Raw genomic sequence first — 17,031 nt, forward strand, 5'->3', positions numbered from 1 at the left:
AAAAATGGTTCATAAATTTAAATTCGAAGATATGTTAATTGATCTTCTTAAAAATGGTTTTACGATTTTGCTTAATCTGTGTATTAAATTTTAAAAAGCTACTTTTTTTTATTTTACTGATTGCAATATTTTTTATTCTTTTCTAAACCAACAAAAAATATATGTAACTATGCAATGAGATATATTGTAAGAAAATCTGAGGACGAGTTGTAACATATTACAATTTGAAATAACTATCTAGATTTGAGTTTGATACATCTATTTAGCCTTTCTGTTTGAAATATTACTCTCAGATCCCTCCCAATGGACTCACATCTGAAAGAGTCCAACAAAAACTCACTTATTACTTAAATTTAAAAAAATATTTAACTGATCTATCTGATTAGAAAGTGATAAAAAATATGACAAAAATATTATAATAAATGGAAACAAAAAGAAAGCATGAGAGTAAGGAAAAACATTTAAGAAAAAAATCCATCATAGAAAACCAAGGGGAAAAAAACAGGATTTTAAATTTACATAGAGATTTTGAAAAAGAAACATGACTTTACTCTATCCTCCGAGAATGTATACAAAAATTTAATTATATTTTATATATATAGTAACTTACTTTAATGTCTCGATATAAAGCAACGTTATGGTTATTTCAGGAGCAGTCAGATGACGAGGGAAGTACCCTAACTTGCACCTCCTGTTCCCATTTCGCTCCACATTATAGAAAAAGCCTTTAAACCCAACAGATTTAATATAACCAAGTACTCTTATAAGGTGGTTTATTAACGAAAACGAGTTTTGAACAAGGCACACTCCGACCTCGAAAGCAAGACGTTACAAACATGCCACCCCGGCCTTCAATGGCGTGATGAAAAATGGGTTCAATATTTACCTTTCAAAATGTGAGTGGAAAATGCGTACTGCCAGAAGCTTGCATTTTGTTTGCGTTTCAGAAGAAGAGAGACTTTTACAAAGATTGATTAATATAGCTATTTTACTGCAAACCGTTTGATATTTTAACATTTCTCGTTCCCCACACAACATAATTGGCATTTCCGGCCAGATGTGTCACCACCTGTTAACACCCCCCACATTGTTAAGTGCCTCCAGACTACCAGATGGGGTATCCTCTTCGCCAGTAGGGTCATTGTGTCTGGTCATTAGTAGTGTCCAGATAGAGAGCCGTGTTTCGTCATTCAGTGAAGAGACTATAATTAACACATGCTCTGGAAGGGTCAGCTACAGGGATGGATCATTAACGGACATTCCTACGATCGACTGGAGACCATTCAGGAAGGATTGCTGTACAGCTACTGGGTGACAGAGAGCTCAAGTGCACCAATTTGAAAATGATAATCGGAGATTTGGCAGAAATAAAATGCGAGATTTTTTGAAGAAAAGGGAGAAAGAGCAGTGAGAATCGTTTTTAAGAAGAAGTCAGAGAAGCTTCATGTGATTCGTGCTTCTGTGTTAAGATCCACCCGATGAAGATCGGTGGATTCCTAGAGCTACCCCTGGAGTAGCCGGATGAGCCAACAGCCTGTTAGTTTTTCTTGTGGTGTTATTTTTCCGAATTGAACGAGAAACTATTCATGATTGATTTTCAACTATTGTGTAAATTTTATCAATCATATTAACCTAGATGAGAGCAAGTTGTCCTTGTGTACATATAAGACTGTGAATAAAGGAATTGTCTGCAATGCTATTCTTATTTGATCGGTCAGGTCAAGATGTTACAATATCATTTATAGCCACTATGCCTAGTGCTAATTACTACCAAATCCCTTATGCATTTTACTTAATAAAAGAATGATCGGGAGAAAATAGTCTTAAATATCGTTATTTTTATTGATACAATCTGTCCCATACCCGGGGTAATTTGTGACAGCCGACAAGTTTGAAAATTTCTTTCTGGCGTTAAATTCAAGTTGTTGAATATTATTTAAATATATTATCTGAAAATATTACTAAAGTACGTGGCACTGGAATGGGTCTTTTTACTTATTATAGAATAAGAGCCATCAAACGTAAACAAACCATCATAAGAACGTTTAAGCTTACTTCATTGAATTCCTTATTAACTTCTTAATTCTCATTCTGAACTACATTTTACTTTCTCTTAGCCAATTAATAGTGCTGCAGAATATTATCAGCAATGTTGGGAAAAGTTTCTGACTTGTCACTGAAGCTTTCATTCAGTCAGAGGGAAGAAATGCAGATAAAATCAAAAGTCTGAAGTCAAACAAAGTTCAAAGATCTGGTATCAACACGAAATTAAACTTAACCACCGCCAGATGGTAATCGCTATGACTTGCATCAATAAAGCATAAAATCCAATTTTTCATGCAAAATAATAAGTTATTTTATGAAATAACTAGAAATTAAATGAAATTACTGAATCATGGTAGGGTAATTTGAAACATAACTAAGAATACAATGAAATAACTGAATTATGTGCATTAACGGTAACCTTGACTTTTACTTTGTCCGGATAATAACTTATTGTAGACCAATTCCATTTAATACAGGATGCGGCATAAAAACTCGCACAAAGTTATTACATTATAGAATAGAAGTTAATTAATTCTTTTTTAATTTTTGTTCATTTTTTATTATCTACTACTTCAATTATAACATATTTTACAATGTATCTTTTAGTTTGCGTATTGTTTTTTGCCTTTTTTACAATGGCAAGCAAAACATATGCGATTTTAAAGCAAGAAAAACGACAGTTTGAAGTCGTTCGTTTGCTTAATATGCCTCGGCAAACAGTTTCTAATGCAGTTTATCGCTTCAAAGAGCTCGGCAACGATGATCAAAGTCCAGGAAGTGACCGAAAACGTAGGTGAACACTTTCAATAGCCGTAAGTAATGTTATCAAAAAGCGATTTCAATGAAATTCGAGGATTTCCATGAGAGAAATCGCTCGTGAACTGGGAATAAGCAACCTATCAGTGCAACGAATGACAGAAACAAATCTTGGACTGAAGCCTTACAAGTTCCAAAAAGTTCAGCTTCTCACTCAAGAAAAAAAACTCGTGCGGCTCCAAAGACGTCGAAAATTTTTGAAACGGACCAAAAGTCAGCGCTGACAGAGATTCCATTTCACTGATCAGAAGTTCTTTACTGTCCAACAAGCTCATGATTCCTAGAACGATAGGATTTGGTCTACAGGCGTTCCAAGCACCTTAGTAATTGTTGAACATCGCCACCATCCAAAGGCACTCATAGTCTGGGGCGGAATTTGTGCAAGCAACAAAATACCTCTAGGTTTTGTGGAAGAGGGCGTTAAAATAAATCAAAAAGCGTACCAGCGGAACATTCTAGAAGTTGTTGTACTTCCGAGGGCCGAAAAGTACTCCGGCAATGTAAACAGGACATTTTAATGAGAATCTGCACCAGCTCAGAATGTCAAAAAGACACAAGAGTGGTGCAAGGCTCATTGTTCGGACGTGATATCATCGGGAGAACGACCATCTTACTCCCTAAATATCAATCCTATGGATTACAATGTATAGTCCATTTTAGAGTCTAGGGACAGCACTAAAACAAGCAAAAGTTTGGACTGTCTAAAGCAACCGCTTCGGGGGTGGGGGTGGAATAGATTAATGGTAGAAGACTTGCGGATAGGGATTGCAATATCGTACCAAAAGTTCAATATGGGTATTCGGTATTTTTTAGATCTTAATACCCGGATACCGTTTTTAATACCGTTAGTAGAAATTTTAGAAAAAGAAAGAAGACACAGGTGTTAATTTGTTTTATTTGGCAGTTTTATTAGAGAGTGTAAATATCACAAAAAATAATTTCTAACTTATAAATTATAAAAGCATATAAAAAATCACAAAAAAAGTAAAGGGGCATCTTATTTATTTAAATCACAAAAAGTGTAAATATCACTATTCAGTCTGTGATACTATTACAAATTTTTGAAATGTGATTTTAAAAAACATAATGCATTAATTGTACTGTCATAAAGCCTGGAACGTCATTTTGTGCAAAAATGACCAGCTGTCGAAAACGCTCTTTCGGCATCTACTCTAGTTGGTGCTGCTGTTAGCAATGCGCGAAATATTTTTCCTCTAAATCCCTCATCTTCAAATAAATCAATTTCTCGTCGGATGGTTTTAGATATTGTAGCTGATTTCTGTATTGTATTTTGGTTTGTTGATTTTTTTTTTATTTATCGCTAATTCTAATTTTTGTTCTAGAAACAATTCCTTATATAAAAAAGAAACATTTTAATATAAAAAAAGATCATTATTAATTCGTAAAAAAGTAATCACCAAATTTTACGAACAGAGATTTTTTTATTTATTTTTCATAATTTAATGTTTATGTCGCTTATATTAAATAAAAATTTCTCTGAAATATTTTATTGTTCATTAGTACCTTTTTCCTTCTGTATTACTAATTATCTGTAATGTTTACGTATCATAAAATCGCGAGTCTTCATTGTTAAATTTAAGCATCTCCTCCTTTCATCTTTCTCTCGACCCTATTTTGTAGAATTAAACTCAACCTAACGCGTGCGCAAAAGCGTGGAGGGTTTCACAGTTCGTTGTCAAACAGTATTTTATCACTTCTCTTGATTGTACGATGCAACTTTGTACTCACAGTCTAATTAATTTCGCCCGTTAGGGAGACATAAAAACAGAAACGTATGCTATTTTGCTATGTTGGCAATCCCTGAACATATAGTGGAGACAATTTAAAGAATTTCTAGTAAACACCGAAAAAAAGGTATTTAAATTTGTGAATACCGGTATTACAAAATTATACAAATGGCTCAAAATACCGGTATTGTAATCACTACTTGCGGTCCATTGTTGAAAATTTCGATAAGCGTTTGCACTTCTGTATTGCTTGAAAACGCAGCCATTTTGAAACCAATAAAATTTATTTGTTATTAAAATTATACTTTTATTTTTATTTGTTATATTTCCTTAATTTATTTTTTTTTAATAAAGTTATATTTAAAAATGTTTGTCTAGGTTTTTTTGGTGCACCTTAAAACTTGAAATACTTTTCCAAAAATTGTTATAACTATCTTCTATCTCCCATATTATTAAATAATTTTGAAGGTCTTAAAACCTTATAATGTTTTAAACATATGAATTCTGCAGCTTAACGATGTAAAAGTAAAATTAGTTTTTCTTACATATATGTTGAACAAAAAAACTCAATTGAAATTGCAGATGCAGTGGGTGCGTTTATATAAAATATCATAACACACAAAATCTTTCTATAAACTGAAGTTTTTTTTACAGTTTATTACTTCTTAGGATTTCTATTATTTGTATATTTATAGTCTTCGTAATGTTAATATTTGCTATTTACTATTAATTATTTCTTAAAAAAAGACGTAAGTAAAAATAATGAGAGATTAAATTACGATACTTTTTAATCAAATTAAATAAACTTTAAAATGCTTTTTAAACCAATGAAAACGTTAGCGAAGATATTAAAAAAAATTAAAGTAGCAGAAATATTAAAAAATAAATGCGAAATATTAAAAGAATCATTAATGTTTAGCAACATCAGACATCTGTATTTCTTTCTTTCAAAATCGTCTGCATCTATCGAAATGTCAAATATTTTTAACGAATTCAAATTGAAGAGAAAATTACAACGAAATGAAATTCCCATCATCCATCATGAAACATTTGAATTTAAAAGTTCTGTAAAAATATTTCTTGTGAAATAATTTGCTTAGAATTTACTGTAAAAAAAAAGATTTTGATTAATTCCATATTTAATTAACTTTTGAGCTTTAAAAATTGTTGAATTCTTTATTTTATATCAAAAAATAAGAAGCCAAAATTTGATTGAATCCTCACCTTTTCTGTAGAAAGAGATGAGAAATATTCGTAGTGGCAATGAATTTTGTATATATTATTAGGGAAGTCAACCAGTGTCTGTACAATAAAAGAAGTTCACCATGCTAGGTATTGAAAAAAGTTGATCCTTTCTTCAAATATTCCAGATAACACGGAACACAACTGACAAAAGCAAAACCAGAATGCACAAAAAGAACAGTGTTTACAGACAATAACAATACAGGTAGACAGCAAAGTATTAGATAAAAGATAGTAACAATGTTTATAATAACAATTAGAAGGCTCGATTTGTCATCAGTATTTTAAAAGCGAGAATTGATTTATTCACTTTAGTACCATAATTTATAAAGGATTTTCGACAAATAATGGCATTTTCAAGAAGAATTTCCTGATCTCGGGTCCTAATAGAAATAGAGATAAGTTTTTTTCACTATCCAGAACCTTCATTTTTGTCTACAAAGTCATGAAATGGGAGCCACATTGTCGCCAACGTTGAAATTCTGACTTGGCATGCATTCAGTAACCATAAAGAATCGCTGCAAATCTCTCTTTCCAACTATGATAATAATTTAGTAGGAAAACTACAATACTAATTCGCAACAATATTAAAATATAAATAATTGTATTTTGATATAATATTCTTACACTGCCAATTTTTCTGTGATGTTTTATGGGAAATGTAGTAATCTTTTCATTGTATGTTCTTTATTATGCTGGACTATTTTAGAAGGCCAAAATGACAGATTTTAGTAAGTCAAAATAAAATGCCTAAGTGGCGAGATATGTACGCTGTGGCTACTATTGCCCATTATCGATATGGAGCCTAAAATCTATCATTAGCAATAAAGGCAATAATCTGGCAACATTAAAATTGAAAATGCATTTCTTTTTATCTACGCAACGTCAGTGCCTGCTCCTTTTATATTTGGCATATTTTTGTCCATTTGAATCACTATTTAAAAATTTCTTGGCTCTAAGAATGGCTTGTCAATCTAAAAGTTGAAACTTCAAAACATCCTTTCCACTTCAGAAACAATGCTCAAAAATATCTTCAGTCATTGAACGGAAATTTTTGCACTTGAACCCAATCGACTTTTTATTAAAAAAAAATTGAGCAAACCTAACGCACAACCTATATATTTAATATCTATATCATGTGGAGCCTGATTGTTAATAATAATAAAAATGAATGTATGGGCATACGTTTTTGGGTGTATAACAAGAAAAATAAGGATTTTTTTTCGAATTTAATAATAGTATAGATTAAAAAAAATAATGGTCAAAACTGAATTTTTTTAAAAAAAAATACCAAATAAAGATAAAGTAAAATTTCAGATATAGATAAAACTTTTTGACCACTTTTAAATTAAAACTTTCCATAAATATGCACCTCAGAAGTGATTTCGGAACTGTCCCTTCATTAATTAAAAGTAAATTATTTATCAAGTGATTAGATGCCCCTTAGATTATTCTGTAATCTGTACAGAAAGAAAGGAGAAAAATATTCGAACAATTTCAATGCTATCCTTGAAATTAAAAATTAATATTTCTCTTTTCGTAAGGTAGTACAAATATCAAAGTGATTTTAGTATATTTTTTAGTAATAATAACTGGAAATTATCATTATTATGAATGATATACAAATATTTTATATATTTTTTTATTAAAAATGTATTTCAACAGTGATTTTGGAACTGCCCTTTCATTAATGTAAAGTAAACTATCTATAATATGATCTTGATACCCCATTGATTATTCTGTAATTTATACAGTCCATGCAAGGAGAAAAAAAATATTTGCACAATTTCAATTCTACCCTAGAAATTAAAGAATTATATTCCTCTTTTTGTTAGCCAATTTAAATGTCAAAGTGATTATAGTATGTTTTTTAGTAATAATAACTGGAAATTATCATATTATGAATGATATACAAATATTTTGTATATTTTTTAATTAAAAATGTGCTTCAACAGTGATTTTGGAAATGTTCACTCATTAATTAATTAAAAGCAAACTATCTATAATATGATTAGATGACCCATTGACTAATCTGTAATTTGTACAGTCCATGCAAGGAGAAAAAAAGTATTTAAACAATTTCGATTCTACCCTAGAAATTAAAGAATTATATTCCTCTTTTTGTTAGCCAATTTAAATGTCAAAGTGATTATAGTATGTTTTTTAGTAATAATAACTGGAAATTATCATTATTATGAATGATATACAAATATTTTATATATATTTTTTATTAAAAATGTATTTCCACAGTGATTTTGGAACTGCCCATTCATTAATTTAAAGTAAACTATCTATAAAACGATTTAGATGCCCCATTGATTATTCTGTAATTTGTACAGTCCATTTGTACAGTATTTGCACAATTTCAATTCTACCCTAGAAATAAAAGAATTATATTTATCTTTTTGTTAGTCAATTTAAATGTCAAAGTGATTATAGTATGTTTTTTAGTAATAATAACTGGAAATTATCATATTATGAATGATATACAAATATTTTGTATATTTTTTAAATTAAAAATGCACTTCAATAGTGATTTTGAAATTGTTCACTCATTAATTAATTAAAAGCAAACTATCTATAATATGATTAGATGACCCATTGACTCATCTGTAATTTGTACAATCCATTCAAGGAGAAAAAAAGTATTTAAACAATTTCAATTCTACCCTAGAAATTAAAGAATTATATTTCTCTTTTTGTTAGCTAATTTAAATATCAAAGTGATTATAGTAAGTTTTTTAGTAATAATAACTGGAAATTATCATATTATGAATGATATACAAATATTTTGTATATTTTTTAAATTAAAAATGTATTTCAACAGTGATTTTGAAAATGTTCACTCATTAATTAATTAAAAGCAAACTATCTATAATATGATTAGATGACCCATTGACTAATCTGTAATTTGTACAGTCCATTCAAGAAGAAAAAAATATTTGCACAATTTCAATTCTAATCTAGAAATTAAAGAATTATATTTCTCTTATTGTTAGCCAATTTAAATGTCAAAGTGATTATAGTAAGTTTTTTACTAATAATAACTGGAAATTATCATATTATGAATGATACACAAATATTTTGTATACTTTTTAATTAAAAATGCACTTCAACAGTGACTTTGAAAATGTTCACTCATTAATTAATTAAAAGCAAACTATCTATAATAGATGACCCATTGACTAATCTGTAATTTGTACAGTCCATGCAAGGAGAAAAAAGTATTTAAACAATTTCGATTCTACCCTTGAAATTAAAGATTAATATTTTTCTTTTGATAAGACAATTTAAATGTAAAGTGATTTCAATATGTTTTTAGTAATAATCATTGAAAATCATTATACTATGAATGGCATACCAATATTTTGTGTCATTGGTCTCGCTGAAAATGCATTATTACTTTATGGAAATCTTAGTTTGAAATACAATAACACTCGTTACTACATTGTAATTTTTCATAAAATTTCGTTTATATCATTGTGCAGCTTGTAATTTTGATATATTGCATTTTTAGAAAAAACTAGAATGTCATGCTTATATGGTTTAATGATGTAAGAAATTGCTTCGATTCATCCAAATTTTTCTGAATTGCTAAGCAGATTTCATAAAAATAATGTGAAGGAGTGGTAGTATAACAACGAAGATTTTTGGAGCATTTGCTAGAAGCCAAAATTTATTCACAACTGAAATTTTAATCTGCTTTAGCACCTTCAAAATGAAATTATGGTAAGAATTTCTTTGAAACACATTTTATTTTCTTCTTTAATATTGTTTATAGGATATACTTTTTATATTGTGGATTACATTCTCAGTTATAAAATTTTACAATGTAAGTAAAGATATTATTCAAAACCCTTGATATCAATCTACTCTCAGATTTATTAAAAACAGTGTTTTTAATTGCTAGATAACATAAACTATTCGATAATTTGTACGGTATTTTGCTATATTGTATTGTTTTATTCAATATTCAACAATATGATGTAACTTTGTGAATATTACTTAATATCGTATAATATTGTGTTTTATTATATGTATGTCTTTAGAATTGCCAAAAAGCCATAAATCTGTCTAGAAAAAAAATATCGACAACAAAATTTCTCAAATATCTCCAAAAAAATATTTCGCAAGATAATAGTTTATTCAGAATTACTGTAAAATTATTTTGTAAACATGATTTCTTTACAGTAATTGGGATATATTTCTTCCTTTAAATCAAGTATAAAGTTTAATTATGAAGACGGCCAAAAAAATACTCTGTCTGTTCTAACAGCTTACAAATGTTAAAATCAAGCGAAATCTGACAATTCTACAATTCAAGTTGAAATACTTACCCACAATTCTTGTTTTTAACTTCTTTAAGAATTAATAAGAACAGCAGTTACATGCAGTGCGAGATGCAAGGTTGTTTTGAAATAAATATTTAAAATATTATAAATATTATATTTTCAAAAAATAAATAAAGATTAATCAAGTCGGTATTGGACTGATATCATATTTCAAAGTTATCTTTTATATTTAATACAGAATTTTCAAGTTCCGCAAATTAAAATATTAAATACTGTAATATTCAAAACTCATTTTTATCTGAAAATCTCACTTTTCGTATTGTCTAATATTAAATATATTCCCTTAAGTATTAAAAACTGTTATTATTTTGCTTTTAAGATGTTGAGAATTTAATTAGAGACAAATGGATCTAACTTGACTATATTTGGTACAATAAAGCAGTTTTGAATATTGTAATATTGATTTTTCATCACTGAATGTATATCTTTATTTTATCTTTTATTATTTCAGACATTGTAGAAAATTTAGTTTATATTCTATTGTTGACATTTATTACTTTTGCTTAATACTCAAAGAAAACAATTTTTTATTGTAGCTTTAATATTCACAAATAATTTAATGAAACCAAAAATTTAGTTCGAATTTCTCAGAACAACAAAAACACTATTGTTACAAACTGAGTACAGAATTAATTTTCGAAGATGTATAAAAATTAGTGAAAAAATTTATACGGAAATGAGACGAGTGGCACTTAAATATTGATTTACTGAATTTTCAGATGATGTAAAAGTAGTTTTCGTGAGATAATATTTTCGGGAGCATAAGTTTTTAAACATTAAATGGATATTTTAATTAATTTAAGACATTTTTAAAAAAAGACAGAAGTTATTCGCTCGTCTCTGAATTTGACTGTATTACATATAGATAGAGTACCTCGGACACCGAACTTTGCTCGGTAGTTTTCTTTTTATAAAATCGTCATTATCTCATTATTATTTTTTCGGTGAAAATATTTAGATACGAACTACATACTGATTATTTCTGAATATTTTTCAATCTTACCTACAAATGAACAGGTAATTTAAAAAAAATAATGAATGCGCTTAATTTAACATGTTATTCGAATTGGTTAACACAATAATTGTATTTTTGCGATTGGGTACACCTATCTAGATAAACCTAAAAGGCAAAAGCTTATCTAAATATAAAATTTGAACAAAATCTTTAGAGTTGTAATCGAGATACATGAAATAAATTTATATATATATAAAAGAATTGTTTCTTTAAAGTTATAAGATAATAATTTCTATTTTATGCCCAGTGTTAAAAAGATTGAAGTGAATATGAAAATTGCAAACTTGTAACATTAAAATAACATATTATTAGCATATGAAAACGAATATCATTCATTACAACAGTAAATAAAAATTCAATAATAATATGAAAATGGATTATATAGCAATGTATATACAAAAAATGTATATAAAATAAATATAGCAATTTGTTCTTTTAGATTAGGTATATCCTAATCAAGAATTTTTATATTATTAAATAATGTCGTGGATGTAGAAAATTTGCATATTTAACATAATTTTTTCTTTATAATTTATCATTTAAATTAAAATGGGATTTGGAGAACTTTTTCTTTGGAATAATTTAAGTAATTTTTTTTATTTCACTTGCATGAAGCATAAAAACGAGTTGACTTTATAGAAACATTTACTACACCAGATTGAAATAAAAATTTTCTTTTCTTTTTTATAGCTCTTTTAAAAAGTGGTAAACCAAACAAAGGTGGTAAAATGATAAAAAAAGTGGTAATTTATTTAAAATAAAAAAATATGCTAAACATATTTTTGTTATTTAAAAAAATAAATTCTTTGTAAAATTTTCTTTCGCATTATCAAAAATCAAGGATTATCCAAGATAAATGTTTTACCAAATTTTTCAGATGTCTTTCTTTCTGATATAAATTCGAATACAAAATCAAATTAGAAATGAAACTTCATTTTATAATTATTTCACTTTTCATATTTTATCATAATTTAAAAGAATCCTACTGTAACTTATGCTTTAAAATTATTGAATTAAGGAATTAGCATTAAAAAATTAATATATTTTAAAAATTTATGCTAAAACTTTTTATGTAGTGATTCATCTGATTTGTCAGTGAATTTTAAAATATTTTCGTGATAAATAAACATTTAAAAAATTGTAATTGATAAATATTAAAAACTATTTAAACCAGCTTGAACAAAAAGAGAAATTGTAAATATTTCACTGAGTTAGTAAATTTGTTCGTGATGCAGTTCAGAATTCAATTGACTTTAAACTATCAAATTTGGATAAGCTGAAGTTTTTAATAAAATATTCTTTCAAGAAGATTTGCAAATATAATCTTTTGTTTTTTTAATATTTAATTCTTATTTTTTTAATATTTTGAAGCGGATAAACAGTTACATATTTTTTCTGATTTTCTTGCATTGGTAGAAAAACATTTTGTCCGTTTTTTATGAAAAACGCAAAATATGTCTATTACATTTTTTCTTGTAACTATGCTATCTATAAATATAAAAAAACAGAGACGGATATATTTGAAGAGAAAAAATTAAATGTTTTTCACCTCTACACTAATAATAACATACCTATGAGCTACCTATAGTCTTCCTAAGAGAAAAGCGATGGCATTTGTCTGTAGTTTTTTAGACAATAGATATTATTCAATCAGTTTCCTATGATTTTTTTTCAAGAAAATTTTTAATTTTTAGGAACTATGAAAGTGTTAAGGTAACCTTTCTACTTATGAGAGGAATTGATATCGATAGCATTTTCACTGCATTGGGATTGGTGTAACTTTTGTACCATTATGTACTTATCATCTAAAATCTAGTAAATCTGTGAAATCACTTATCACCCTCCAGATAATATCTTTTCACATTCTCCATATATCATCTCATATATCACGAATGGATTTTGTTTTAATAAAGAAAACAATTACTAAATAACTCATAAACTTATATCTGAAAGAGTATAATTATCACTTTCAGATTCATACTTTACTAGGTTAGGTGAGGCATTTTCTTATGAAAATGTTAATACGCCTATTCAATAATGAATTATTAAACTTTGAATTATTAAATTTACTTCTAAATATACAGCTGTTCAATTGGAATCAGTTTTTGATTGTTCCTATTCGATAGCCGTAATTGATACGGGTTGAACAGCCCTTAAATACCCTTAAATATTCAATGGTGTTCTAGTTTAACTAGTTAATCTAAGTGGCAGGTCGTGGTTTGTATGTCGGAATTCATCAGACCGAATTGAAGATGCAGTCTGCTGCTAAGGAGATCGGGGCACTGATTATGTGGAAATAATCAGTCATAGTAGGGAATACTCATTTTCTGAAATGTTGTGAACCCATGCACAGGGTGATTATAAAAAATTATCCCGATATATGTGACTGCAACTAACATACCGTTCACAGAAACGGAATAAAATTTTGCTTCAAGGTAATTTGAGGTATTTCAAGAATCTTATGAAAAGCAATAGTTAATCTCTAACAATTACGGTTACAGTAACAAAATTTTCAACCAGCAAGATCAATTTTTCTTTATTGGAACTTGTTCCCCATAGCGAAAAAAATACAATAGATAGCGTTGGGACGGTATTTTTAGCACGGAGATCACCAGTGCTGGATAGACAAAGAAGAAAAGAGGAAATAACCAAGAATAGTAGAGATACCACAGAAAAAAACAATTTATTTTGCTTCTCAAATTTTCTACTTGACAACGATACACTATGCATTTGCAGATGGTGACTAAAACCACGTGCCATACCGAAAGAAATCTGCTGAACTTTAAGTCTCTGGCAGGCACACCACATGTGTATTCTCGCTTTTTCTTAATATGTCTTTCTTGAGATTTCCGTGCAACAGATACAATTCGAACGTTATTTATTATTTTTTTGCTCTGGAGAACACATTCCTGAAAAAATTGTTGGTGTTGCCATTCGAAAATTTTGAAATTTTGTCACTGTAACCGTAACTGTTAGAGTTTAAATGTCATTTTTCATATGAGTCATCTTGAGCACATACCTCAAAATACCTTGAATAAAAATTTTATTCTGTTCCTGTGAAAGTTATGGTCCCATGATAGTTACTGTCCCATACATCGGAAAAGTTTTTTTCTTTTTATAATGACCAAAAAAAACTAAAGATTTTAGTATCAGAATGTGAATTGAGAATCGAAGAAGCTCTTCTTTGTCAAATACTTTCACCTTCAATAACATGTTATTCGGGATTAAATTCATTCAAAATCTCCAGGTTAGAAATAACGAGAACGAAAATTGTCTTGACTTTTTAAATGTTTATATTTCTTTCTTTTTTTACAGGTTCTTTGTTTGTGTTTTCATCACGGGATTCGCTTATTTTGAAACTAACGACAGCTCTCCAAATGAGAAATGCAAGATAAATGTTTACGCCAAGAAGTTTCGTAAGTTTTAGAAAATATAAATTTCCTTCAAGAAAACATCAATTTTGTTTCGTCATTTTAAGCCTTTTAGGAAAGGAAATTCCATGATCATTCCTTTTGACGATGGAGTGAACCTAACTTTTCTTTACAATTTTGTGATATAGAAAGGTTCTAGGCATCTACCTGATTTTTAGAATCTCAAGAATTAAGTAAAGAGTAAAATAAAAGCAAGGCAAAAAAAAGCAATATCTAATAATGATAAATAACTACTCAATATCTAGCTGTTCCCATCAAGCAATAAAACTAGAAAATAACTCATTATCAGTATTTTGTAACTCATTCATTACTGAAAGGTCTCAAACATCCGTTTAACGAACTACTGCGGATGCCCGAGATATCCGGATATCACTTTTGTTTAGTGTGTTTGAAAGAATGTCGAGGAAATGATCTTCTAGATAGGTTTAAGAGACAGAGATTTGGAAGTTTTTCTGATAATACTCAAAGAATATCCGAGCGTACGTTTGCTTAATAGCAATGGGATATTCTTTTGAATATCACACCTTTAAGAACACGAGATGTCATTGCGGTTTATGAAAGGGTTGGAGAATTCTTCTTATCTTTGATAAAGAAACTCGGTATCCAACATTCTGAAGAACTTGATCTCGAATGATCATAGGAAGGTAAGGTAAAGGTAACAATGTGTTTAAAAGATGGTTGAAATTGGATATAGGCTTTCGGTACTAGAAAGTTCAATAATTAAGTGCCTTCAGAAGCGAAATAAGATTGAAAATATTATACCAAAGTCTCTCAAAATCAGTGTGAGGTAAATTGTTCTTTTTACTGTTAGGATTTCGGTACTAGAAAGTTCAATAATTAAGTGCCTTCAGAACCGAAATAAGATTGAAAATATTATACTAAAATCTCTCAAAATCAGTGCGAGGTAAATTGTTCTTTTTACTGTTATTATATCAGTGTTATTCATTTTGGATTCTATCCCTGGTGGAATAAAGAAAGCAATCTATAAAGAAAGCAATTAAGTATTTTGCACAGATGGTATGAAATTATTTATAATGAAAATGAATTGAATCGTGACTGGAAAACACATGGGAGCAATGCGATAATGCACCTTCTCACATTATCATTGTTATTTGATAATTTTTCATAAAAATAAACGACAAATGAGTTCCACAAACCACGTGTTCACCTTATTTGGAACAGTGTAATATTTTCTTGTTTCCATGATTGAAATTGCCTCTACTGTGTAAAGGTTGAGAAAGTCCTCGGGTCTGTTAATGCATTAAAAAAATCGCTACAAATCCTCTAGGTTTTCGCAAAAATAATTTTCAGGATCGAAAAAAAAAAAAAAAATATTGACAGCAGTTCATTTTTAACTGGGGAAAAAATTGGACAAGTGTGATATATAAATATATTGAACATTAAAAGGATACTTATTGTTTTACCTAATATTTCCTGATAAACTTTGATCACAGAAGTATTAATAGAATGTTAATGAAAGAAATACAAAAATTACAGACGACTTGAATACAAGAATAGTATTGCATTTCGGTAAACAAGTACAAGCCATTAAACTACAAAATATGAAAAGTCAGGTTATTGGTGGTCCTGGTATCCCTTTTCGACACTCGTTGTAATATCAGACAATTTCATAAAAATTCTATGCGATTTTCTGAAAATTTTGTGAAAAATCAAAAGTGCTATTCAGATTATTAAAAATTTTGCAATCGGAAATTTGGTTAAAAAAATTATTTGGTAATAGAAAACCATTTAAAATTCTATGAAATCATGCCTAATACAAAAATATTATTTTACTGGATAAAATTATTAATTTTGTAGTGTGAATTTTAAATTAACTGTTGTTCTCTACAAATTATTACGACATTCAGATACCAATTCTTATATTTGAAAAAGGTGAATCATCTGAAAATGAACTTAACTCTGGTCCTGTTTCCAATTCTAACTCTGATTTCGGCTCTGGATCAGATGAAGATAAATCAGACTGCAGTATTCATGACAGGTAAAGTACTTAAAATTATCTGTTTCTTGAATTTTTAGATTTTTTTAGAGAAGATGATGTATCATTTCACTACTATAATGGATGGAAATCAAATTCCAGATTTAGTTTAGCTAAGTAAAATGTATTTCCGCCGGTGTCCTGGCATAGGGGTAGCGCGTCTTTCCCGTGATCTGGGCGTCCTGGATTCGAGTCCCGGTACGGGCATGTTTGTTCTTCCTCCGTTCTATCTGTGAGATGTGTGAATGTCCCCCCTGTAAAAAGGGGTTGTGAAAGCGAATGTGATGCGTGAGTAGCTAAGACGTACTCTTGGCCCTATTTGGCGCTGCTGAAAACAAAAGACTCTCCATTGGCTTAAAATCGCTGACTTCGTTAGCGAGCTTGT

General features: G+C 28.9%; 1 protein-coding gene across 1 annotated transcript in view; it reads left to right on the forward strand.

Moving 5' to 3' along the window:
* The first annotated feature begins 9,450 nt into the window (after window positions 1-9,450).
* LOC129988434 (peroxidase-like) overlaps window positions 9,451-17,031 on the forward strand; it is a 39,466-nt gene continuing 31,885 nt past the window's right edge. Inside the window, exons 1-3 of the mRNA XM_056096660.1 lie at window positions 9,451-9,581; window positions 14,535-14,635; window positions 16,544-16,649. Of these exons, the coding sequence (XP_055952635.1) occupies window positions 9,571-9,581; window positions 14,535-14,635; window positions 16,544-16,649 (218 nt within the window). The 5' untranslated portion in view covers window positions 9,451-9,570. The remainder of the gene's footprint in view (window positions 9,582-14,534; window positions 14,636-16,543; window positions 16,650-17,031) is intronic.

Source organism: Argiope bruennichi, chromosome 10, assembly GCF_947563725.1.
Source record: "Argiope bruennichi chromosome 10, qqArgBrue1.1, whole genome shotgun sequence".
Lineage (NCBI taxonomy): Eukaryota > Metazoa > Arthropoda > Arachnida > Araneae > Araneidae > Argiope > Argiope bruennichi.